Here is a 26,465-nt window from a genome sequence, read left to right on the forward strand (position 1 = left end):
GCGACTCCACATCACTGCTGGGCGTGGCCTCCGCCGGATGATAGCCGCGGTGGTGGGTGCAGTGTTATCTGACGGTGTGTCCTCCTCGTGGCTCCCTTCTCTCTGTCCTCCCCCACCCCCGGTGTCAGTCTTCCTGTCCGGTCCCGCCGCCGCCGCCGCAATGCCCGTGGAGTTTGAGCTGTGCCCTGGCCGGGCGGTGGGTGGGGAACATCCCTGCTTCATTATCGCGGAGATCGGGCAAAACCACCAGGGAGACCTGGAGATAGCCAAGAAAATGATCCGCATAGTGAAGGTAAGAGGACGGGAAGCAGGGTCCAATGCACAGTGTGTGTTACACAGGGAAATTATATATATATATATATATATATATATATATATATAATACACATATCCATCTCTAGAATTGCCTATATACACATTCATAATAATACATTCAAATATATCTATAATTTTACACTCAATACATTTTATATTATCATTCACTACACACCTGCATCATGCTTTCATGTTATCACCACCCCCTCCTCCTCCTCCACACTGGTTTATCTATAATTTTTTTTTTTTTCCATTCACCAACCCTCTTAAAGTGTGTAGGGAGGGTGATGCATCACTCTCCTTATAACGGTAACACCCTTTCCACCCCCATCCCTCCTAAGGGGGATATGGTGTTTTGTGGTGCTCATCTGTAGGTATCCAGGAGCCTGGGTCGCTGCAGGGCAGGTAGCTTGGCGGGTAGATATTATCTTTCACAGGATAGGGTGCAGCGTCTCCACATGGTAAGGCAGATGGCGCTGAGCCGCACTGAGGCAGCGGACTTACCCTTTGAGGGCGGCTTTAGGAGGCGCAGGCGGAGGCGGAGGAGACAGATCAATTTAAGTTTTGGCGCTGAGGAGAGCGGAGGGCCGGTCACGTGAGTGGTTCGCCCAATGAGGCTGAACCAGCTCCTTGACGTCACTGGCCCGCTCCCGGACGGCGTGCGCACTACGGCCAGGGAAAGCACCTGCCTCTGCCAGGGTGTTGCAGAGCGGGCGCACTCACGCTGGCTGCGATTAAACACATTGATGCAATGTGTGTGGCCAGCGTGAGCCTGCGTGGCGTTTACCTGCTTGGCGAGACAACCAAATTTGATTTGGCTACTCGCTGATGCGTCACATGGGCGGTTCGCCTAATGAGGGCGAACCAGCTCCGTGATGTAAAGGACATACCCCCCCAAAGCGCGCAACTGGCTGGCCACGAAACGCCCAGCGCCTGATGTCACAGCGCTCGAACGCTCTCCCACCCTGGCCGCGGCCTAATGCTACGGTCCCAGTGCCTACGCTGCACGCGTGCCTGCGGCCCGTGCAGCCGGTCTGTAGTGAGCTGCAGGGGGAAAGACAGAGGGAGGGGGGGTGACGGGGGCGCGGCCATGACGTCACCCGGCAGGTTCGCCTTCATTGGCTGAAACGCCAGGGGGTGTGGCCTAGCTCTCCGTCTCTAGAGCTGATCACAATTTTAATGTCTGCCTGAAAAACTCGCTGCGCTGCGGCCGCCCCTCACAGCGGGCCAGGCCACATTGATGGGAGGCTCTTGTCCCCGCAGCGCCCGCCATAGTGAGCGCTGCATCAGCCAGCAGGGACCAAGCCTAAGGCTGCCGCTGACCGCACTTGGCGCGGTCAACACAATCCATTTGAATTTGTCTGGCCACGTTTACGCGTCGCGCGCTCATGAGCATGTATGTACACTCATGGATGCTTGCCGAGACAAAAATTGACTTTCAGGCGCGCCGAGGGGTCGGTGGTTTGGCCATGCCAGACACCCGAACGCTCATGCTTGTAGAGTTTGTGACGTCACCACTCTAAAGCATGAGCGGGGACGCAGCTTTACTCCTGTGCAATGAGAAAGGCTTCCCCCTTTATTCTCCTGCCTGATGATATGGCTTGCTGCTCTGCTTGCCTTCCCTGGGATCTATACTCTGGCACAACTGGGCCCCACTTAACCCAGGTCAACTTCACAGTCCTCTCTTCACTCAGGACCCCAGGACATGCCTAATCCTAAAGGGTGGTTCCCCAATTTAGATACCCTGGAGGTGTGAACCTTTCCTTCCCAAGTCTGGGCAAAACAGTGTTGCACAGCATCACCTCACTGGTCACATGAGCTACTAGAATCTTCCTAGCTCTGTCATGCCTCGTGCCAGGAAGCTGCAACATTGTAGCCTAGCTCTGAGCCAGTTCTCATGCAAGATTAAGGCTGCGTCCTCTGTGCCGCTGAGCACGCTCATGCTTGAGCAGTGATGTTACCAACTCTCCAAGCATGAGCGCTCGGCTGTCCGGCATTTTTTTTTTTTTTTACGTGTGTGTGTTGAGCCGTGATTGGCGCTGATTGGTTGAGCTCATATGACACCTCAGCGCTCCTGAAAGACACGTTAATCTGTCTTCGGCAAGTGCCTAGAGCCCATGAGCGTACGGGTGCGTGTTGCACGAGCGTGGCCGGACACCTTCCCATTTATTGTGCTGACTGCGTCAAGCGGCACAGAGGATGCAACCTAAGTGCAAAGGGTTTAACCTCTACACTGCTAGCATAAATATAGCCTTCATGCATAAAACTAGGCCTGGTTTTAGCAGGGGCTACATAACACTGTTGTTGATGATGGAGGGTTATAAACACCCTGTGTACAAAGAGGAAGAGGGAAGAAATCATATGAGCATGACCATATTCTGTGTGTCTGGAAAGGGTCCATTTTGTTGAGGTGGATGAGTGGGTGAGAACCATATGTCTGTCACCAGGAATGATATTCGCACCCCTCCCTGACTGTCTTTGTATTGCCAGGGTTGGGGGATATCACTCTTCTCACACTAGATTTTATAGAGAATGTATATTTATTTCAGCTATTGCGTTTAGACCCTGAGTCACATCAATGAAAAGTGTAACGCCCAGTTACACAGTACATAAATGGTGTTGAGCCTTGGGTAAAGGGTTGCCACCTTCTACTGAAAGCCAACCTGGAGACATTTTTACATTTTGCACTTACCTGTGGTGGCGGTGTCTCCTTGGCATCGTCCAGGCATCTCCCACTGCAACCATCAATAAGGCCGCGTGGCGTCACCTGTTGCCATGACAACGGGATGCTAACTGACCACGCGGCATGAAGTTGCCATGATAACGGCACACCTTATGGTGCCAAGGTATCCCGTTGTCATGGCAACAGGCGACATCACGTAGCATCCCGTTGACATGGCAACGCGGCACCATTTCACACCGCACGGCCATCTTGACAAGATTTACTAGCAGGGTAAGATACCGGGAGGACTCTGATAACGCCAACACCCGGAGGTTTACTAGGTAAGCCCGGAGATACGTAGTCAAAATCTGTAGTCTCTGGGTCAAACACGGTTTGGTGGCAACCCTATCCCATACATTTATTTATTAAATGTTTTACCAGGAAGTAATACATTGTGAATTTCCTCTCGTTTTCAAGTATGTAATGGGCACAGAGTTATGTCAAATGCATGGTTACAAATACATATTTATATAAAGTGAACAGGTTTATACATTATATACAAGACATTGCATGCACTGTAAGAAATAATGTTATAGGCGTATGTAACAGTTTCAGACCAGATTAAAATGTGAGACAGCTTTAGTTTTGAAAGTACTTAGTTAGACTAGTGGTGACTGTGAGTCTCCGGTAGATTGTTCCAGTTGTGGGGGTCACGGTAAGAGGAGGAGGAGCGACCGGATACTTTGCTGCACCTTGGGACCATGAATCGTCTTTTGTAGTCTAAGATAATTGCAGCATGTTGTAGGGGTGAGGAGCTTGTTCAGATAGACGGGGAGCTTGCCCAGAAAGTATTTGAAGGAAAGATGAACTTTGCGCCTAGATTCAAGTGATGACAAATCCTAGTTCTTTGAGCATTTCGCAGTGATGTGTTGTAGTTGCATTGGAGGACAAAACGGCATATTGAATTGTAGAGGGTTTCAAGTTTACTAAGGTGGGTTTGGGGTGCCGAGCCATATACTATGCCTCCATAGTTTATAATTGGTATCTGATATGCGATATGCTTTTTGATCAGTGCTCTTAGGGAGGATTTGTTCTTATAAGTACATATAGTTTTGGATGTCACATTATCAATGTGCAACCCAAATGTTAAATGGTAGTCAAATCGTATGCCCATGTAGTTAAAACAAGTAACGGGCTAGGATGGTATTAGCATTGGTTCTGATCTGGAACTCAGTCATTGGAAGCTTTAAAAAAAAATTAGCCTTGGTCCCAAATACTATTGTTAGTCTTGTCGGTGTATAGAAACAGTTTTAAAGTCAGATTGAAGAACGTGGTCAAGGTCGGAAAGGCTAGGGCTGTTTGCATGTAAGCTTGTCATCCGCATACATGTGTATTGAAGGTCATTTACAAACTGTAGGAAGATTATTGATGAACACTGAGAAGAGTAGGGGCCCCAGAACAGAGCCTTATAGGACACCACAGGTGATATCCAAGGGGTTGGAGTTAGAGCCTGGGAGACACATGTTGGGATCTACCTGATGGGTAGGAATGAAACCAGTTTAAAGCATGCTTCCCAAATTCCAAAGCAGTGGTGTTTGTTAAGCAAGATAACATGATCAACAGTATCAAAAGCCTTTGCAAAATCTATTAATATTGCACCAGTAAGTTGTTCCACTCCCCACTGGATCTCATTGCAACCTTTTAGGAGGGTAGTTAACATTGAGTATTTTGGTCCAAAGCCAAATTGGAGTTGGCCAGGGAAATTTGTCTCGGTGTAGTAATCGCTTAATTGGAGTGAACACATTTTTCAATGACTTTGGATAGTATTGGGAGAAGAGAGATTGGCCTGTAGTTGGAGACAGTGTTTTTGTCTCCACTTTTGATGATTGGGACAACTCTGGCATTTGTCCAGGTCTTGGGGATATGGCCTGCAGACAAAATAAAGTTGGCTAGGGAAACAATTGGTTTGGCAATGGCTGGGGCACCAAGTCGTAGGAACTTGGATTGCAGTAAGTCAGGTTCACATTCGCTGCTTAGTTTGAATATGAGGAGCATTTGTGTAATCTCTTCACATACTGGGAGAAATTGAAAGTTGTTGGGAGAGATTGGGACTATAGGGATACTCTCAGAATGAGGTTCAGGTTGCGTTTCGCTAATAAGTTGGTTGCACACACCACAAAGTATTCTTTGAATGCATTTGCAATGTCAGTGGGATTTGTCAGAGCAATGGCCTCCTTAATGATATTACATGGTTATTAATGGCCTGAAGGCTGGAATATATTGTTGATGACTTTCCAGAAGTTAGCTGGATTTGATGCATTCTGGCGAAGATTGTCAGAGTAATATTGTGGTTTTGCATGTCTTGTGCACGTATTCCGCAGGCATCTTTAGTTAAGATCGTTGGTAGGGCTAGTTACTTTGTAGCTTTTCCACAAGGCATCGATTTCTGTACTAAGGGCAGTTGGTAAGGTTAGCCAGAAACTGTTGTGGATTCAAGTTTCTAAATGTTCTAGTGAGGAGAACTTTGGTGTTTGATTGGGGTGGTTTGATTTTCCTTACACAGTACACTATTGCATGGTCACTGAAAATATCGGGAAGGATGCCAGAGGATTGGATTCTGCTGGGATTAGAGGAGAGAATCCAGTATAGCAAGGAATCGTTGTGAGATTTCAGGTTTGCCTGTGTGGGTTGGGAAATGAGTTCTGTTACTTGAGTTGTCGAGATTTATAATTTTTATATTTTTGGGTTGAGCCAATTGTTGTTGCAATCCGCAAGAGCAAGCCGTTCACTCTTTTCATTCAAAGAGGAAATTGAGCCAAGTACTGGGTGATTATCAGTCAGGGGCAGTAGATGCCAGCAATACAGACAGACTTAGAAAATGGGAGGCTGATTTTGCAAACTAGGATTTTAAAAAAGGATGGGGTTGGGCAATTTAGCAGCGTAAATTGTAAGGTGTCTGCAATATAAAATAACACCCCCTCCTATCTTCCCCTGAATGGAATGAATATTTGCATCAAGGATTTTAGGGGTTAGCCAGCTTTCTGTGAGAATGATGGTTTTGGGTTTATGCAAAAAGCACCATGCTCTTCATCCAGTTTTGGCAGCAGGCTCCGGATATTTATATGGGCAAACGATGGGCCTTTTTGGAATCTGAAGGGGGTATTCTCAGGTGTAAAGGGAGTAAAGAGTTGAAAAGGGAGGGCCTGGGTTAAGTTCAATATCCTCTGCTAAAGAGAGTAACAGTATAAATAGAAATTTGAGTAGTTGTTTGCAAATTGTAAATTTGCGATGTTTGCCATTAGAGTGAGCGATGGCTGGTTGTACTGCTTTTCAGAGTTCTCCACCAACATTCAGTAGATGGTGCAAGGCTTTTGAGTAATACAGGGTGTAAGGTGATGTTCGGTGTGGGTCAGGAGGGAGGAGTTTGTAGTGGATAGAGAGAGAGAGTAACATTTCCATGAGGCCACGAGAGAGAACAAAGTTGAGGTAAATACCAGGTTCATTATCACAGAGGTAGGTAATGTTGCATGAAGCTGTTGTGAGCCAAGTGAGTGTGTGCAGACTAAAAAGCAGAGGTGTGCATTTTCTGTGTCAATGTTTTGCTACATTGCAATGCTAGGGCCTATTCAGGGTTTGCAGAGTGTTTCGTGGGGTGATGGTAGTTGTGTGCAGTAATTATTGGGAGAGGCTGCAGTAAAATAAGGGGTAAGGGATGGGGGCGGTTAAGTGTGCAGAACAAGCATGGGATCATTGTGTGGTTAGAGTAGCTCACCGTTTGTTGTCTTGTGGAGTTGCAGAAGATGCAGTCTTCCTTAGTCCACCTATAGTCTAACTATATATTGTCACTTAAAGAGGATCACTTTAAGATGCCAATGTATACCCTGCCAATGCATCCCTTAAAGTTGTGTTACTTTTATACATCTAGATAGTGCAAGGCTTTTGAGTAATCCTGTGTATGATATTGGGTGTGGACCAGGAGGGAGTAGTTTGTAGTGGATAGAGAGTAACATTTCCATGAGCCCGCAAGAGAGAACAAAAGAGTTGCGATAACTAGCAGGTGCATTATGACAGTGGTGGGCAATGTTTCATGCAGCTATTGTGAGTGTGTGTACAGAGTAAACAGCAGAGGTATGCCTTTCCCTTGCCAAAATGTTTTGCTGTATATGCAATGCTAGGATCAGTTCAGGGTTTGCAGATAGATTTGTGGGGGGGTGGAGGGAGAGGCAGTTGTGTGCAGTCAAGTGTTGGGAGAGGCTGTCGTAAATAAAGTGCACGGGGGGGGGGAGTTAAAAGTGCATGCTAACAAGCATGAGATGGTGTGGTCAGAGAAGCTCAATGGTTGTTGCCTTGTGTAAGAGAGTTTGCAGAAAGTTTCAGTCCTGAGTCCACCTATAGTCTAACTATATTTTCATTTAAGATGGTCACTTTAAGCTACCCTGCTCATGCTTCCCTTACGTGAAGTCTGTCCTGTATTTATTAAGTACTGCTTGGGCATTAGTCACCTTCTGGTCTGGGAAGACCCCTTACAGCCCATTCGGGTAAATGAGCGGTTGTCTTCTGAGACGGGAAGTGGTGTTGTGCCGTAATATCCCTTTTGTGCTGATTTTGTCTCTTGGCTGAGTGCATTGGAATAAATAATGACTAATCCTTCTGTCTTGTTCTTTCTGGGACATCACACCTGCCCCTCCTTCCTCTGTTCTTCTTTAGAAGGTATCTTACATGGCAGCACAGACGAAAAATGATATTTGTATGGTTTCAGAGATCTGTCCCTCTTTCTTCGAGCATGTTATGGCTTAAGTAATAGGTGCAGTGTTTGTTACAGCGTAAAGTTGGAGAGCAAGGCTTTAACCTTCCCCCCCCCCCTTTTCTTTCCCCCCTGCTGGAAGTCATGGGTAAACCCGTGTGTCACCGGTGTAATTGCGTTGCAACTACCTTGGGGTAGCGATGTGATCATGGACAGTTTTTTGTTGAGGTTCTGATCACGTTCAAGTGAATGCTATCAAACCAGCCAAAACTATAGCATGACTTGCCATGTACATCAGGGGTGGCCAACTCCAATCCTCAAGGGCCACCAACATGGGTTTTCAGGATAGCCCTGATTCCGTCATTATGACTAAGCCACTGATTGGGCCACCTGTGCTGAAGCAGGGATATCCTGAAAACTTGGCCTGTTGGTGGCCTTGGGGACTGGCGTTAGCCACTACTGCTGTACGTCATAAGCGCTTCTGGTGTGACAGTCCTCATGACTAAGGCTGCGCTTATAGTGGCTTGCAATGTGGTGTAGTTCCAAAACATATATCAATATACTCCGTCGCCAGCGCTTCTAGTAAGCACGGCGGAGCGTCTGAAAATTTGGTAGCCGGGTTTATTTGATTATTTTTTTTTAGAGAGACAGTCGCGACGTGTGACTGTTTCTAAACCAATCAGTGACGTTGCTGGTGGCGACGCCAGCACTATAAACGCGGCCATACAGGATACATCAGGGCAGATCATGGGGTCAGTTAAAAAAAAATTTGCACAATCTTTCAGTAAAGGCTGCAGTTGATGCAAGGAAATGCTTGAGATGTGTATATACAAGGTTCCCGTTCTGGGGGGGAAAGCCAGGGAATCGGTGGTCTGTAACACTCCATAGAAGCTTAGGAAAATAGGCAGACTACGGTATGTGGACCAAGTGGCCCTTATGTGCTGCACAGTTTTTACTTTCTATTTTCTTGACTCTACATTTTGTGCAAATGTAGGTAGTCTTGCAGTGGTATGAAACCATCTGCAATTACTTTTATGCAAACGTTCATGTGAGTGGGTGTAGCATAGTCGATATGCAAATGTTGTTTTTAAATATTGAAGAGAGCAAAACTGAATGATGTAGCTTTAAGCCAGTCCCTAATAGAAGTGAGCTATGGACAGTGGCATGTTCAACAGGTTAAATGTAGCTGATTTACAGTTACAAAAATATGTAAACATTTTTTTTGTTTTGTTTGTTTCTATGGTAATCCAATGCCTTAATGGCCTTTAAAAAAATATCTTAGTCAAGTACTAGGCTGTGGTAGCATAATGCTGGCACTTCCATCAGGCTAATTGGCATGTTCTAAGCAACATGGGAACAGAATTTTGATACGCACAAAATCTTTAGTTAATAACTTATAAAAACCATCATCATCATCAGTTATTTTTAAGTAAATGCAGGCCTCCGCTTAAGGGGGCATCGTAACACTTTGCAGTCAGTTTGATAACTGCAATTAAATAGTTATGTAACAAAATAAGTCAGTTAGATTAATAATAGGTTGCATTAAATGAACAAAGGTTATACACATTCAGTTTACAGATATTTCATGGCCAGTCAGATATGATTATGGGCAAAAGTAACATTTACAGACACGATTAAAATTGTGTTAGAAGAGGTAGGATAGACATTCAATGTGTAGGAAGAGGCCCTGCCTTAAGGAGCTTACAATCTATAGGCAGGGTAAGTTGCTTTGGGTGCAGGAGATGAGGGTTGGTGAGTTTCAGAGGCAATAGAGCAGCTGTAACATTACCAAACACAGCAAGTGGCGACACCCTTTGGCTGTCGCCTTTTTGGAGCGATTTGGGTGCTATGTCCCAGAGATTATTTTGTAGAAATGTAATTACCCAGAATCCCTGGCTGCAGTGGAAGCACTGTATGCTACGACAGGGGTGTGGAAACTCCGGGGCGGCCACCACGGAGCGGCTCAAGATTTTCTAGTAGGGGGGTCCAACGCTTTTTCCCCCACGGCATTTAAATGAAATGTTGGATGAGGCCTCTGTAACTCCCTTATCTGCTCTCTGCCGGCTCTTCAGCAATGCGTCGCCATGGCAATGACCCCGCAGTGTCATGTGATGCATCACCATGGCAACTCGCGTCAACTGCCGCTGCGGGAATCACGTGACGTCACGTCGCATGACCCACGTTGTCATGTCACGCCGGGGTCCTTGGAGGGGGGGGCACGACCGCTGGGGCTGCCAGGCATGGGGACACAGTTCAGGAATTTTGCACACCCCTGTGCTAAGAGTGAATGGTGAAAAGGAGGGTTGCAGACCTGTGTGAGACGTGAATGTGCTCACAAGTGATTTTTTTTATTTATTTGCTCTGTGTGTGTGTGTGTTATATATCTCAAAAAAAAGTAAACTCTGAGCTTTGCTCTGTAATTTGTTTGAAAAATACAAAAAGGCTTTAGTGCTACATCCAACTTGACAAGTTAAATACTTTTAAATTATTCTTAATTCAATTCTTGGCCCAAAGTATTTTAAGCCTACAACCACCTCCACGGTATGGCCCCTCTGTAGGTCCTAACACTGCTGCACCTGCAAAAAGCTCTCATAACCTCTCTAAGGCTTAGGGCCCGGTAACTCCGCTGCACGCGTGCCCGTGAGACTGGCGGCGCGAGCAGCCAATTCCCCGGTCTGCAGGGAGCTGCAGACCAAAAGACGGGGAAGGGCCTGACGCGGGAGGGACGGGGCGCGGCTGTGACGTCACCCGGCAGGTTCGCCCTCATTGGCTGAATCGCCGGGGGCGTGGCATAGCGCTCCACAGCGCTGCGGCCCCCCCTCGCAGCGGGCCCGGCGCTATTGAGGGGAGGGCTCTTGTCCCTGCAGCGTCTGCCACAGCGGGCTCTGCAGTTGCCAGCGGGGTCCAGGCCTAAGGCCAAGTCCCCGTTGGTGGCTGCTGCACGCGAGCCTGGTGTCCTGGCGGCGTGTGCACAGCTTAAAACTGCGGTCTGTTGGGGGCATGGCCAAAACAGAGGTAGGAGGTGCGGCCATGACGTCAGCACAGCCCAGCAGCTCAAAACACTGCGCTGCCATTGGTCCAAACTAGCTGCCCTACTATTTGCTCCCAGCACACCATGTGACCACAATTGTGTTGTCTCCCCTGCTGGCTAACGCGCCAATACACTGGGGCCTGCCTGATTGAGGTTATGGTCTGGTGTGCGGCACGCGCCGCCATCACCACCAGGGACTTAGCCTTAGGCTGAGTCCATGGTGCCTCAGCCCGTGCGGAGGCGCACTGAGGCTGATTTCCCTGGCCTTAGACCTCGCGCCATCCGGGGGCGTGTCGGGGTTGGGCCAGTGACGTCATGGAGCTGGTTCGCCCTCATTGAGGGAACCGCTCACGTGACCGGCCCTGCGCTCCCATGAGCGCGAAAATTTTACATTTTCATGAGACTTACGCTTCTGCACGCTTGCGTAAGCGAGCCCCTGCTAAAGCCGCTCTCATTGCGGCTGCAGGGGCTCACTGCCGAACAGCAGCACGGATCAGCGCATAAGCGCTGACCATACCTGAGGCCTTATATAGGTAGAGCTGTCTTTTTAATAGACTGGTCATTCACAGGTGCTTAGCCAGAACTGCAATTCAAAATGTGGGATGGGTGATCTTGGAAACAGGGAGGAGGGGTCACTAACCTCCATGTTGTTTTTACCAACTGAAATTTACACGCACACCCACCCCCTGTAAGCTCCGAACCTATATCCACCACATCATATATATGTGTGAAGAGGAGCGCTATCAGGTGACTTCATGTATAGAACAAGCGAAAAAGCCCATTTACATATTACATTTGTGGCAAGACTCTATGCCAGCCTTCAAAACTCCAGGGAAATGAATAGCTTTGCTCTGTCAGTTTGAAAAGTAATTAATTTGCCATTTATTATTGGTGTTCTCGACTAAAAGTAATACGCACTAATATTTTTTTCACACGATGCAAATAGGTAAGACAGTTACTTGCGCACTGTATTGAACTACCTGCGTGGCCCTGGGATTGTCAAAATGGTGTGTTTTTTTTCATTTTATTTATTTTTTTAAAGCGTCAATATGGCTGTTCAAGTGCTGCCCCGCGGCCCAATAGGAAGCTGCAACATCATTCCTTGTGTTTCCTATTGGACCGCATGACAGAACTTTAAACTGTGCAGGGATACCGGCAGCACCTGCAGAGGTATGTATCTCAGGAAGCAGTGGGTCCTCACAGCTGAAATCAACACGGTTAATCTCTCGACCCCCTGCTTCAAACCTATATTTAAAAAAAAAACATTTTTAATACCAATAAGGTGTCGCCAGGAATGTTTCTTTTAAAGGTAGAAATACAGCTCAACCCAGTTGTAGCGGATCACGCTACAACGCGGTCTGAGCGTGGCTCCCGATTTAAAAACATCTCCAATATTTTCTTTTTATATTATTTTTTTGCCAAATGGTCGCCGCGCAAAGACTTACCCGGCATCTAAATTGGCACCCCTGAGATTCTTGGGAAATATGCTAATAGGAGTGCTTTGCTTATTTCTCAGGTATGTTTTGTTTTTTTCCCCGTAGGTATCTCCACGTGGTGTCCTGAGGGGATCTATATACCACTTCGGACTAATTACGCATAATCTCTATACGTAGGAGATTGCATTACCCCTTATTGGAGTTTGGTAAATCATGGCCATTGTATAGTAAAAGTGCAGTTTCCCCCCCCCCCCCCCCAGTATGACCAATCTTGAAAGTGAGTGCCATGCCCTTTAAAGCAGCATTGCACAGTATCTTGCCTAAATCCAGACCTGCTTCACCAATGTCCATCCTTCCTTCCTCTCCATATGCACTGACGGTGTCGTGCTCGGTCCACCTGACCAATTGAAAAGGTGCATCGTCGACGCAATATGAGGATGCAACTTTCAATTGAAGACCCTGGGATCATGTGTGCAGTTTGGCAGCCATATTTGTATTCTTTGTTTTCTTAAAGTCACAGACTACAAATATTACTATTTGACAGCAGGGGAGACTCCAGCGGTTCATTAAAAATTGTATGTATTTTGGCACACCATTTCTTGTTATAGGATATTAAAGTTGTCATTCAAAACAAGCTAAGAGAACAACCCGCACCCTGGTAAATTGAACGCTTTTTTTTTTTGAGGTGTGGTTCAATTTTTATATGCATACAGTATTTTTGAGTTAAGGTAATAGATCCCTTGATTAAACTTATTTTTAGAAATTTGCTTTTAATTGTAATTATTTAGCAAACTGTATACAAAGATGTCCAATTATGTGGCACACTGATATTTGTGTACACTGTACAAATTGTTTTTTTTGGTAGGTTTATTTTTTTTGTAGTGGAACTTGTGTATAAACTAAACCTTTCCCAGGATGCATCAGATTGAGCCAAAAATAGATCTTATGGTTAAACACAATATTAATCATGAAAAGTTTTGTTTTTTTCCCCTCCAAATTTTGTGTGTATTATATATATTTACATACACGTGTGTTTGTGATTGACTATCTAACTTGTGAGTGTTTAACAGGAGTGTGGAGCAGACTGTGCAAAGTTCCAAAAGAGTGAGCTGGAGCACAAATTCAACAAAAAAGCCCTGGAAAAACCATACACATCTCCGCACTCTTGGGGGAAAACTTATGGGGAACACAAGCGCCACCTGGAATTGAGCCACGATCAATACCGAGAGCTACAGAAATACGCAAAGGAAATAGGAATTTACTTTACAGCCTCTGGTATGGATGAGGTAAGAAAGCTAAATATGATTGTAATTTAAAAAAAAAAAAAAACCCCATTATAGGGTTTACTGGGGGTTAGCGACGATTTTGCTGATCTGCTTTACAATCTCTTTGTGATTTATTTCCATGTAAAATACCCTCCAGAAATGTCCTATGTGCAAAGTGATCTCAATGTAGTCCCTGTTGAACAAAAAGGGAGGGATATGGGAGTGATCGACTAAACCATACTAATTGTGTAGAATATGTAATAATAATGATAAATTCAATTGATAATGAAGTGTAGGTGCAACTGTGAACTGAAGTGAATCGGAATAAGTGGGGGGTACAGGAATCTGTACTCCAAAGGGAATTCACTTAAATGCACACTACCTATATTTAAAATTTAACCTTTAATATAAAGTCCTTAAAACATATATTACCAACAGAAAAATGTGACAATGTTTAAAAAATGAATTAAATAAGATAACTCGTGCAAACAAGCAGTCTTATGTGCTTAAATGCTCCAGTATATCATTAAAACTGGAGAATGGGAGGCTGCTAGGATGCAAACAGCCGGAGTGAGCGATTAAGCCCAACACTTCACAGGTTAGCTTGATAGAGTAGTGTATATCGTAGTGGCTATTAGTATCGTTTATTACCACTTAATAGTGGCAGTATAACCTCCTCCTAATCAGGTCTTAGACCGCTCCAGGAAGCTTTGCCTAGCCACTACCCTAATTTTTATATATGGCTAACCTAATAAACGGCTGACAAGTACTGTATTAAAATAGCCCCATGAAGAGGGCTGACATCATCCACACGCAATATATGTTTTAAGGACTTTATATTAAAGGTTAAATTTTAAATATAGGTAGTGTGCATTTAAGTGAATTCCCTTTGGAGTACAGATCCCTGTACCCCCCACTTTTTCCTAGTCCCTGTTAAAGCAGATTACCAACCTTATAATTTTTTTTGTATTTTGTTGCTGCTTTTGATTTCAGCGAGAAAAGCCTGCGGCAGGATGTTGACATGGCAACTCGTACTGTTTATTCTTGGCATCACTGCAGCAGGCAGTAACGCTGTTTTTCTTGCAGACTAAAAAGAGGGTTTTGTCACTGAAGCGGGGTCTTAAATCTATTCAGACAAGGGTCTCTTAATATCACCACTAAGGAGGTTATTCGTTAAGCTGTGACCGTGTTGACCTGAGCACCATTGTACAACTTTCATTGACTTCAGTGGGAAGGGCTTACCTGACATTATTTTAGGTTTGGCAGAAAAATGATGACAAAACAAAAACCAGTAAGTAGTGGGGCGGGGCGGTACAACTAGAGGAGTAAACAGACACCCTATTGTACGGTATAGTTTAGAAATCTGGAGGTATATAGCCATCTTTTTATATCTCGGGAAGAAACCTCCCCCCCCTTTTTTTTTTTTTTAATTTTATTTATTTTTTAAGCTATAAATCCCTTCTTGTGTAATGTCTTCCATCTTTGATGTACCTTCCCTCTAGTAAATCTGTACAATGACTGCATACTGTGTGTGCGCTCAGGGTTTCTACCTAATTTGTAGTAATGTATGTGTGCGCAGAGCTGAACAATGCTGTTGCCGTGGAAACATTTGGCACGTTTTTTTTTTTTTTGTTTTTTTTAGCAGCATGCAATGTGTTTTTCTGGCCCTTTGACACTGAATAAGTTCATATTTAAAGAGCATCATCCCATCTTTGTTCTGTATTATTATTATTATTACCCTATTTCCTCGATTCTAAGACGCCATCGATTCTAAGACGCACCCTTGATTTAATAAAAAAAATTGAGGAAAAAAACCCCACTATATTAAATGTGCAGAATTTTTTTCGGGAGAGAGAGAGAGAGGGAGAGAGGGGGGGGGGGGGAAGAGAGAGAGAGGGAGAGTTGTGGGAAGAGAGAGAGAGGGAACAGAGAGGGAAGAGAGAAAGAGAGGGGGGAAGAGAGAGAGGGGGAGGAGAGAGAGGGGGGGAGAAGAGATAGAGAGAGAGAGGGGGGGAGAGAGAGGGAAGAGAGAGAGGGGGGGGAAGAGAGAGATGGGGGGGAAGAGAGAGATAGGGGGGGAAGAGAGAGGGAGAATTGGGGGGAAGAGAGAGAAGAGAGAGAGAGAAGAGAGAGAGAGAGGGGGGAAGAGAGAGGGAGAGTTGGAGGGGAGAGAGAGGGGGAGGGTGGGGGGGAGAGTTGGGGGGAAGAGAGAGAGAGTGGGAAGAGAGGGGGAAGAGAGAGAGGGGGGTGAAGAGAGAGAGGGGGGGGGAGAGAGGGACAGAGTGGGAAGAGAGAAAGAGAGACAGGGGGGAAGAGAGCGAGCGAGGGGGGAAGAGAGAGAGAGAGAGAGGGGGGTGGGAGGGAGAGGAGGGGGGAGAGAGAGAGAGGGGGGGAGAGAGAGAGAGGGGGGATAGAGAGAGAGGGGGGGTGAAGAGAGAGAGGGGGGGTGAAGAGAGAGAGGGGGGGTGAAGAGAGAGGGACAGGGGGGGAAGAGAGAAAGAGAGACAGGGGGGGGAAGAGAGAGAGAGGGGGGGGAAGAGAGAGAGAGGGGGGGGGAAGGGGGAGAGAGAGAGGGGGGAGAGAGGGGGGGAGAGAGGGGGGCAGAAAGGAGAGAGAGGGGGGGGGAGAGGAGAGGAGAGAGGGGGGGGGAGAAAGGGGGGCAGAAAGGAGAGAGAGAGAGAGAGGGGGGGGGAGAAGAGAGAGAGAGAGGGGGAGAGGAGAGAGAGGGGAGGAGAGAGAGGGGGGGCAGAAAGGAGAGAGAGAGAGAGGGGAAAGAGGAGAGAGAGGAGAGAGGGGGGGAAAGAGGAGAGGGGAGAGAGAGGAGAGAGAGAAGGAGGGAGGGAGAGAGGGGAGTGGGGGAATGGGGGAGAGAAGGGGGAGGGGAGAGAAGTGGGAGAGAGATTGGAGGGAAGGGGAGAGAATGAAAGGTCACACACACACACACACACACACACACACACACACACACACACACACACACACACACACACACACACACACACACACACACACACACACACACACACACACACACACACACACACACACACACGGTGGGGGTGGCTTGTGGTGCCGGCAGCACAGCTGTGAGTAGCAGAGGCAGACAGAGGGAACGTGGGGCATGCAGCAGCCACACACTGCCGAATGAATCTCTCCTGTGTGGGGACGGCACTTCCAACGAGCAGAGCGGGGGAGGAGGGGGGCTTGTGGTGCATGCAGTGAACATACACTGCTCCTTTGGGGACCAGCACTTGGAGCAGGGGGGGGGGGGCTTGTGAGTAGCAGAGGCAGACAGAGGGCTTTTGGGGCATGCAGCCACAAACTGCTGAATCAATCTCTCCTGTGTGGGGGCGGTAATTCCAGCAAGGGGGGGAGCGCGGGGCATGCAGCCGAACATACACTGCTCCTTTGGGGACCGGCACTTGGAGCAGGGGGGGGGGGGGGCTTGTGAGTAGCAGAGGCAGACAGAGGGCTTTTGGGGCATGCAGCCACAAACTGCTGAATCAATCTCTCCTGTGTGGGGGCGGTAATTCCAGCAAGGGGGGGAGCGCGGGGCATGCAGCCGAACATACACTGCTCCTTTGGGGACCGGCACTTGGAGGGAGGGGGGGGGGGGTTTGGTGGCAGAGTCGCGGGGCATGCAACGGGACACACTGCTCCTCTGTGTGGAGGGGGGGGGCAGAAACGCAGGGCAAACGCTGAAAGCTGCTGTGGCTTCTGCAGCGCCCCCTGGCTGTTTTTTTGTGTGTGTTTTTTTGAGTACATCGATTCTAGGACGCAGTCCCTATTTCAGACACGTGAAAAAGGGAAAAAAAGTGCGTCTTAGAATCGAGGAAATACGGTATTATTATTATTATTTTAATGGCTTTATGTTTTAGAACTTGTGATAATGCTAACGACAGGACTACTTGTGTTTTTCAATGTATTGTGCTTGGGATGCAGTGTAAATTAACCCACCTAAAACGCCTCCTTTACAACCAAAATGAAGGTTGGTGTCATGTATGGCACACCTGTGAGCACGTGACCTGCATACAGGACAAGAGTTAATACACCACTTTCTGGCTGGTCCATTTTTCATTTTGGCAAATGAACAATATCTTCCCTCACTCAGTTCCAATATACCAACAGTCACGAACAGCACACTCCTAAGCACATGACTTGCATATTTGTATGTCTTTATATAGCGCCATTAATGTACATAGCGCTTCACAGTGGAAATACACATGGTAATCATATAAATAACAGGTCATGAGAATAAGTGCTTCAGACATAGAAGTAACATTAAGGAAGAGGAGTCCCTGCTCCGAGGAGCTTACAATCTAATTGGTAGGTAGGGAGAACGTACAGAGACAGTAGGAGGGAGTTCTGGTAAGTGCGTCTGCAGGGGGCCAAGCATTATGTATCGTGTGTCCAGTATTATCCACAGTGGTATTCATATGCCTCTTTAAGCAAGTGTATCTTAAGGTGGGTCTTAAAGGTTTTAATGTGTATATACATATACTTTAGATTACAGAAAAAGATTATTACAAGAACATAGTTACAATAAATGCAGAACAGTTTCTTAAAATGAAAGCTAAAACAAACAAAAAATCCCTATACTGTACGTACGTTACCCTATGTCATAAGTCCTTTCTCAGAGAGATCACTTTAGTAAAAGAGAATTCACGTGTTCTGATCCCAAAACCCAGCTCTGTTGCATTCTGATTTTCTATTCAAACATGCCAACGTTCACGCCCAGACCTTTTGCATTGAAACATAGACAAAACCCACCCCTGTCGTATATCGGCTACTGGGTTAACATGTTTACGACTTGGAAGAAAAACAACTGTACATTTCTTGACGTTGAAGTCTGGCTAAACATATAAAGCCTTGTATCTGAATTTCTCTTAATAGGCACCATCTTCAGTTATGTCGTTGTACTTCACATACACGCCTACATATAAACCCTCTTTATAGATGAGCACAGACCCACGGAGGGTCTTGATCTGCCATAAAAATTCAAGATATTAGGTTTATGACAAACGGTAACTACAGCTAAATGCTTTTATTTGTGCGAGCTTTCGAGATACACTGATCTCTTCCGGCTGTGTTACAATGGATAAAGCAAGAAAGGGTTTACTTATATTCCAAGATGCACTGTTTTTAAGTAAACCCTTTCTTGCGTTATCCATTGTAACACCGCTGGAAAAAGAGATCAGTGTATCTCGAAAGCTCGCACAAAAAGAAGCATTTTGTTAGCCACCGACCGGTATCGACACTGAAATTAAAGTTTGGTCTTCACACATTGTAAGGGAAGTGGCGGATTTGGAAATCTATCGGATACAGTCACCATTGCAGGTTTTGTTTGTATATAGCATGAATAGAATTCTAAAGTGCCAGGTTTCATTGTGTCTCTATTTATTTTTGCTTTTACAGTATATAGCGACGTTTATATTGGCAGTTCTGTATGCATGCAATGAAGCACTCTTCACGGTGGGGTGGGGTAATTTTTAATATTTTGTGTATTTGAAAGGCTATTAAATGTTTTTGTTTTTCACCCCTCTAGGTTATCTTGAAATGTATTGTATCTAGAATTTATATAACAGGGCGGGGAAGTTGGTGTGGCCAGGGTCAGCTACCTAAACATTGAATGCATGTGTGAAACTTTTTTTAAAAGTTTGCATACGTAGAAATAAACTGGGGCCTGTTGTCTCAATTCCTTCAAAATACTGTAAAAGTAAATATATTAGGCAATGCACCGGATACAATACAGTGGGACATGCCAATTCACCAGATGGATAGAAATAGATCTATATTGGGGGTTTCCAGTGCTGAACTCCATTCATTTGCTCCAGGGACTCCCTGCTTCAGTCACTACTTACGAAGTAGATGCAGGTAGCTCCTCTGGCTGAGTAAGCAGGGCTTTAAAGTTTAAAGCTCCCGCGCCATATATGGACCAATAGGAAGCCGCACTGACATCCCGGCTTTCTATTGGTCCGCAGGGCATGAAATCTTTGAACACCAGACATATTGTGAATCTTGGTAGCTGAGGAGAGCAGATGGAGGCAAGTATCTTTGGAAGCAGGAGGTCCCCTGCGCTGAAATTAACAGGGCTCAATTGTTGGGTTACTTTATTGCAACTTTGAAAACAGGGACAAAAATAGTTGAACATATTTTAATCCTGAGAACTGCATGGCTCTGCATGTTTTAAATGACCCTACTTGCATTTGATTGTAGTTCTTTACGTGTGTGTGTCTTTATATTTTTTATTTATTTTTTACATTTGCAGGTGGCTGTGGAGTTTCTGCATGAGCTTAGTGTTCCATTTTTTAAGGTGGGATCTGGAGACACGAACAATCTCCCCTATATAAAAAAGACTGCACAGAAAGGTACATGATATGCCAACAATCATTTGTTACTGCATTCTGTTAGTCTGTATTTAACCTTTTTATTAATATAAATACTTTTTTCTTTAAACTCGGTTTGTGTCCTTATATTTTCACAAGTTCAGGGTTTGTTCCTGACAAGTCTATGGGAATTCCTATAATCAATAGACAAAGGAAGATTAATTTGTAAAAACCTTGTCTTTCCATTTTTATCGTTGGCTAGTACAGAGTTCTAGTAGGTAGCATTATTGGTCCTGGAGAAGTTTGCATTTGTTGCAGGCTGTGATGGCTCTCATTGAACACTGGTTCTTTTCATAGATCTAATTGTACATTTGAAAATAGACTTCTTGAAAAGCTGTGTACATGTAGTCCTCGCTGTCCAACGTTTCACTTTACAACAAATGGCAAATCCAACTCTTTACAGTGCAACCCTATGGGCCGTTATCCATCGCTCATCGCCACTGATTAACATGGGACTCACTTTACAACAATTTCACTGTCCAACACTACTTCCAGAACGAATTCCGTTGGATAACCGAGGACTATCTGTACAATTGTATCTGAAAAAATATCCTATTGATCTACAGTATAAAGGGGTCGTGTTTGCCCATATTTTTGAGTCTGATGTCTAAAATATAAGAGCAACGCTGTGGGAAGCCCCACTGCAAGAGCACTGACTGCATGCTTGCACAAACGTGTTGATGCAGAGCTGTTAATCATCGCTCTGCTTGCCGATGTAGTGGCTTACCATTGCATTGAGAATCTCTATTCAGGGCACCACGGGGCGCAATTTGAGAGCAGAGCCATGGACAGCGGTTTCCAGTGGTTTTGTGTGTTTCCAGCGCTGGACCTACCCACATCTGAAGCATAGCTGATAATTATAATTGCCATACTCCTCTTGGAATAAAAATCCCCCTTCAAAATGTAGAACTTTATAGAATAAAGGGTTGTCACAGTCTAAAACCGGAGTACTAGACAATTTGACAACTATTTTATGATTTTATATAGTGCTTCTGTAAAATTAGACTGACTCCTGTTCAAATGTTTTTTTTTTTTTTTTTAAATCCTAGGTCGTCCGATGGTAATATCCAGTGGTATGCAGTCAATGGACACCATGCGTCGTGTTTATGAGATTGTAAAACCAATTAATCCCAATTTCTGCATTCTCCAGTGCACCAGTGCGTACCCACTGCGACCAGAGGATGTGAATCTCAATGTAATGAAGGTCAGAACTTTCTCCTTGGGACATAGGAGTCTGTCATTCCAGAATGTTGTATAACCCCTTAAGTGCTCTTACAATTTTCACTGTACAACACAAGGGCTGGTGCGCAGGTGACGTCCAGCACACATTTTTGGTATGAGGTATTCAGTGTAATTGTGTTAACATTATACAAAGAAGCACCATACAGTGACAAATTATTTGATTTTCTGCAACCATTTCAGCAGGTACTCACTACCAATTTTATACTGTCCTTTGTATTTCCTCCACTGCATAGAGAAGGAAACCAAACCATGGGGTGTGTGATATGTATGCGGTGCCTAAGGGGTTAAAATTTGGCGGTGCTACAGTGAAATTAAATCTGGCTTTAAAGAAAAAAAATAGAAATGCCCTAAGAAATAGGGCGAGAGGAATCCTCCCTCTTTCCCCCCCCTTGTAGTTAAAAAAAAAATATCTATCTCACCAGCAAGGTGATAAAGACCGCACTCACCAGGTAAAGTCCAAATAAACTGTATTCAGAGTGTTCACATACATTTTTATGAACACTCTGAATACAGTTTTTTTGGACTTTACCTGGTGAGTGCGGTCTTTTTTTTCTTTTTATCACCTTGCTGTGATTCACATGCATTATTCATCTTTATGGGCCAAGCACCGCTCTTAACCTATATTCCTAGGAGTGCTAATGACCACTTTTGGATATCCTATCTATCTCAACTGTAAATATTACTGTCTGCTCATTTGCATGTCTCAGACAGGTCTGCAACCCTTCCTTTCACCATTATCACCCAGCACTTCCACTGCAGCAAGGGATTCTGGGAAATGACATGCAAATGAGCACACACTGCCACCTTATGTCTCAAGCTCACATTACATGAACAACCCTTAAGCCAATGCATGCTGCTTTAAACACAGCTTTTAAACATAGGCTGGGATGAGATGCAAAGCCATTAAACCCACCACAGACAGACTGTTTCGACCTTGTGGGTCTCTTCAGTGTGAGGTTGGTTGTACTAGTTTTGCAGGTTTGAGACTGAGAGTCTTCACCACACCTACTCTCCGAAGACCTACTCTCAGTAGACCTGATTAAATTTGGGTGGGATGCGTGCGTTTAGTTGGCACAATTAAATATCTAATACTGTGAGGCTGAGTTTTGACATGGCCAAGATTGTGTCTAATTGTAAATTTTTGGTACAGTAGGTAACATGCAACCACATGATTTAGTCACGTGGCACTTGCTGGATGAGTTAACGATGTTACTGGTAAAGGTGTATTTAAAAAAAAAAATGCTTTTATATTAGTTTGCTGTCCTTTCTGGTAGCTCTGATGAAGCGGGTACAGAAAGTTGATAGTGCAAAAAAATGTGCACTAAAAACCTTCAATTATTGTGCATATTGACTATGCATTGTACTTTAAAATCTTATTGCTAATGCAATACCTTCCCAAAGCAAAGGTAGTGAAATAGTGTGTGCCATAAAATTAATACATTGGTGGCTGGGACTTGTAGTATAGAGCTACTAATTATTTATTTTATTTTTTTCTTCGCGCTTTTTTGTAAAGATTTATAAGGCAGAGCTTTGTATGTGGCTTGACAGTCACGTAATGTAAAAAAAAATATTTTCTTGAAACCTATAAAAACATTAAAAATTTGCACAAAAACCTTGATCTAACCTGAGGTTTTTTGTTTTTTATGCATTTGGGTAGCAATGGAAAAGGTTGAAATGAAATAGTGAGGTATCCAATATAAATAATGTATTCTTAGCTTAACTTGCTTTTATACTCTCTGGTAATTGTGTTTTTTTTTTGTTTTTTTTAATAAATATTTACAGGAGTATCAGTCTGCATTCCCAGATATCCCTATCGGTTATTCAGGTCATGAATCTGGTATCGCTATTACAGTGGCAGCTGTAGCTCTGGGTGCCAAAGTGGTTGAACGCCACGTGACTTTGGATAAAACCTGGAAGGGAACTGATCACCAGGCTTCACTGGAGCCTGCTGAACTGGCTGAATTAGTCCGGTCAATCAGGACCGTGGAGAAGGCGATGGGCTCTACCATCAAACGTCTCTTGCCTTGTGAGATGGCTTGTCACAACAAGGTACTTTCCCCTGCTTGAGAAAAGGCCAACATAAAGGAGACCTGTGCAAGGTCTTCTCGATATCACATAATTAATTAGCTATCAGGATTCTGGGTATGGACATGGAGCTTACACTCTAGTACAACGTTGATTAGTAGCAGAAGCCAATAAATGCACATCCACCAGTTCTTCGGGTTTATTATAATTTTAATGTAAAGCTGGAACTGTCTAAGTGGACCCTTGTAGGTATATCTCTTTCTCTCTCTATTCCCCCCACACACACGCGCACACTAATGATTTTTGGTATCATTTATTTTTCTATAGGTATCTAAAATGCATTGCCTGGTGTTAAAAATAATGTATATATATTTTTTTTTTTAAATCTCCAATCTCTTACAGCTTGGTAAATCTGTTGTGGCAAAAGTGAGGATCCCGGCAGGCACTGTGCTAACCCTTAAGATGTTGACGGTGAAGGTAGCAGAGCCACACGGCTTTCCCCCTGAAGAGATCTTTGATCTTGAAGGCAAGACGGTCAAAAGAGTGATAGAGGAGGATGAAACGGTTATAGAAGAAGCTATAGAAAATTACAACACCAGAACTAAATGTTAAGTGAATTCAAAGCATGACTGCAATTTTAGGGGGTTTTTTGGTTTGTTTTTTCTCCAGTTACCTTATCCAATCAATACATGTTATATTTAGAAGTACACATGCACATGTGTTTGAATCCTTTTGTATCGAACCTTCAGTGGCATGTTCCTGTACTAGAACTGAATAGTTTATTAATGGGAGAAAATGCTGTTAGTTGTAAGGCTTTGAAATATTGCATGGCAATCAGTAAGGTTTTTTAACAGATTATCTTTATCTAGATACCAGTAAATCATGAAATTGTGTATTGATTCTTACAATAATAGTATGGTTGTATACGTTCAGAAAAGACAAAAAATATTCTGCTGACTGCTGTGTTATGGGTCGGTGCCGCCTAAAGATTGTTTGGCACTTTTCTTAATTACAATTCTTCTGTGTGCCTATGGCTTAGAGAGAACTTCTTCAAGCTTTTTAATATGCTTCTACAAATTCACTAAATATGGTGTATATGAAAAATAAAATATGAAGGACATCTCTGTATTACCTGTTTTTCATCTCATTGACCCACGACCAAAGACTTCTTGAGTTTCACTCCTGGAGTCCATGTACTTGCATTTCAGCCCCTTATTTTATAACCGTGTGTGTGTTTTTGTCCATGCATGTATCAATGACCACATCGCAAAATGTGCAGAACTATGTTAACGATTTCAGGCTCATACTTGCCATTATTATTCAGTATGCCTTATCTGTTGATAAGAGAAATGCATAATATTACAGCCAAAGAAGTTCACACTTCCTCGAAATGAATTTACAGGTGATTTATTTGAATGATCCAAAAGCTTCAATGTTTTATTGGAAGCTACACAATGTCTTTTTGCATTTTGTTTACTAGAGTCTGGCACTTTGTAGTTTTGAAGAACATTTTATGAATAAATCAATACTTTATGGAAAGGCATTTGCTCTGTTTGGTACTTTTTGTGGTGAAAAAAGTTGTTTACGACGAAAGTGTGCACGTTAAAGGTTTTTGTATTTTCTCTAAACAAGGTCAAATTTTATATATGGTTTTTGTGGTTTCTAAACTTGTGAACTGGATTTTTTTTTTCTCTCTAAAGGAGCAACTTAAATTTATCAACATATTACTTTATGGATAGTAATGGTGCAAGTAATTTTGGTGATGTTTTGTGTGTGAAATGGAAAAATGGATGCATTACAAATAAAAATTATTTGTGATTTTATAGATAATTGTATGCATGGTTTGTTTTAAGCAAAAATATTGAAACGTGTGTGTGTGTGTGTGTGTGTGTCTCACATAAATTGGGTTCTTGTAGCTGTGCTAGTCCAGGCGGCGTGGAGTAAGGATGGCTGTGGCGAGGGGGTTGGCAGCATGGTCAAGTAGGTGCAGAGGCGGTAAGGCCGGAGGGGTGAGGGGGGGGGGGGTGGCGGCTTCGTTTAGCAGCGGCGGCAAGGCGCAACAGTTCGGACGTATGTGAGGGAAGGGGGTGGTTGTGCCGGGGAGTGGCGTCTTCTCCCAGAAGCTGCGGTGGTGGTAAGACGCAGGCGTTTGGAGTTGTGTGAGGGAGGGGAGTGGTTGTTCCCGTGTGCTCTGCTTTGTTTTACGAAAGGAGCCGGAGGGCTGAGAGGAGCGGGGGTGATGGCGTTGTTCAGGAGGGCCAGTGGCGCTAAAACCGGAGTGTTGAGAGGGGGGGTGGCAAGGCTGGAGGGGTGAGAGGGGGGTTTGCGGCATTCCGCCACAGCAGGGTTCGACTTACTTTGGTGGGTGTCAGCGTCTCCAGGAGTGAGCAGTTGAGGCTGTCTCAGGAGTCTGATCAGCCAACACGGGTGAGAGGCTCAAGCGGTATGAGTGTGGTGTGTGTGTGTGTGTGTGTGTGTGTAACAACAGTGGGTTAGAGCGCACCGGCCAATGAGAGCCGTGGGAGGGCGGGCAGACCAACGGACCAATCAAATTGTCTATAGGGACGCACAAACAACACTTTCAGTTACGTGTGTGTGTGTTTCTCCATTATGCTGCTTTTAGCATTATCTTCTGCTCTTATCTGAGTGTGGGTTTTTTTTAAATAATTTTTTTTAATGTCTTGCATCACCAGTTTTGAAACCCGAAGTAAAGTCATCCACCGTACCGCTGAACCCCAGTGGCCAGCGCTGCTTGTTGGGGCCGGCAGTAGCCAGAAGTCAGGCCAAAGTTAAGCGGCTGCTGCTGGATGTTAGTTATCCCTTCACATCCTGTGAGTTAGCAAGCATGAATGCACGATCACTAACTAAGTTATTTTTATTATAAAGAACACCACATATATAGAGAGAGAGATATATATCTCTATCGAGAGATCGAGAGATCTCTCCAAGATGAAATAAGAAATGTTAAAGCAATGCTTTCAGTGGCAGGGTATTTTATGCCCACACAGATCTGGCTGAATGTTTTTGATACCAAGAAAATGAAAAAAAAATTACATAGAGACCAGAGTTAAATACATTTACCTATAAATAAGGTGACCATATTATTAAAGTGACGGCACACAAAATTATTCATTAATCATCTCACACGCCTCACTCCACCCTCCTCTCTTCCCCCCTTTCAATCACCTACCCCCAACTCTTCCATTCCCCCCCCCACCTCTCACATTACCATCACTCCTCCACTTCTCTTACACCCCATTTCGCTCACTCAATGCCCCTCCTATGAATCACACACAGCTCCCCCACCCCCAAGACACCCACATCTCTCTTCCCCTCCCCCCTCCAAACACCGCTATGTC

At 44.7% G+C, this 26,465-nt stretch overlaps 1 protein-coding gene across 2 annotated transcripts; it reads left to right on the plus strand.

The window, feature by feature from the left end:
* On the plus strand, positions 1-24,649 carry NANS (N-acetylneuraminate synthase). 2 transcript variants are annotated; one of them, XM_075602437.1, is made up of 6 exons: positions 5-292; positions 13,259-13,474; positions 19,722-19,821; positions 20,889-21,043; positions 22,864-23,130; positions 23,509-24,649. In XM_075602437.1, the coding sequence occupies exons 1-6, from the start codon at positions 38-40 to the stop codon at positions 23,716-23,718; spliced, it is 1,203 nt and encodes a 400-aa protein (XP_075458552.1). In that variant the 5' UTR covers positions 5-37; the 3' UTR covers positions 23,719-24,649. The 2 variants fall into 2 exon arrangements, with proteins under 2 accessions (XP_075458563.1, XP_075458552.1); XM_075602448.1 differs by lacking the exon at positions 13,259-13,474 and having other exon boundaries at positions 1-292.
* Positions 24,650-26,465: the final 1,816 nt, after the last annotated feature.

The sequence above is a fragment of the Ascaphus truei genome, chromosome 1 (genome assembly GCF_040206685.1).
Source record: "Ascaphus truei isolate aAscTru1 chromosome 1, aAscTru1.hap1, whole genome shotgun sequence".
Taxonomy (NCBI): domain Eukaryota; kingdom Metazoa; phylum Chordata; class Amphibia; order Anura; family Ascaphidae; genus Ascaphus; species Ascaphus truei.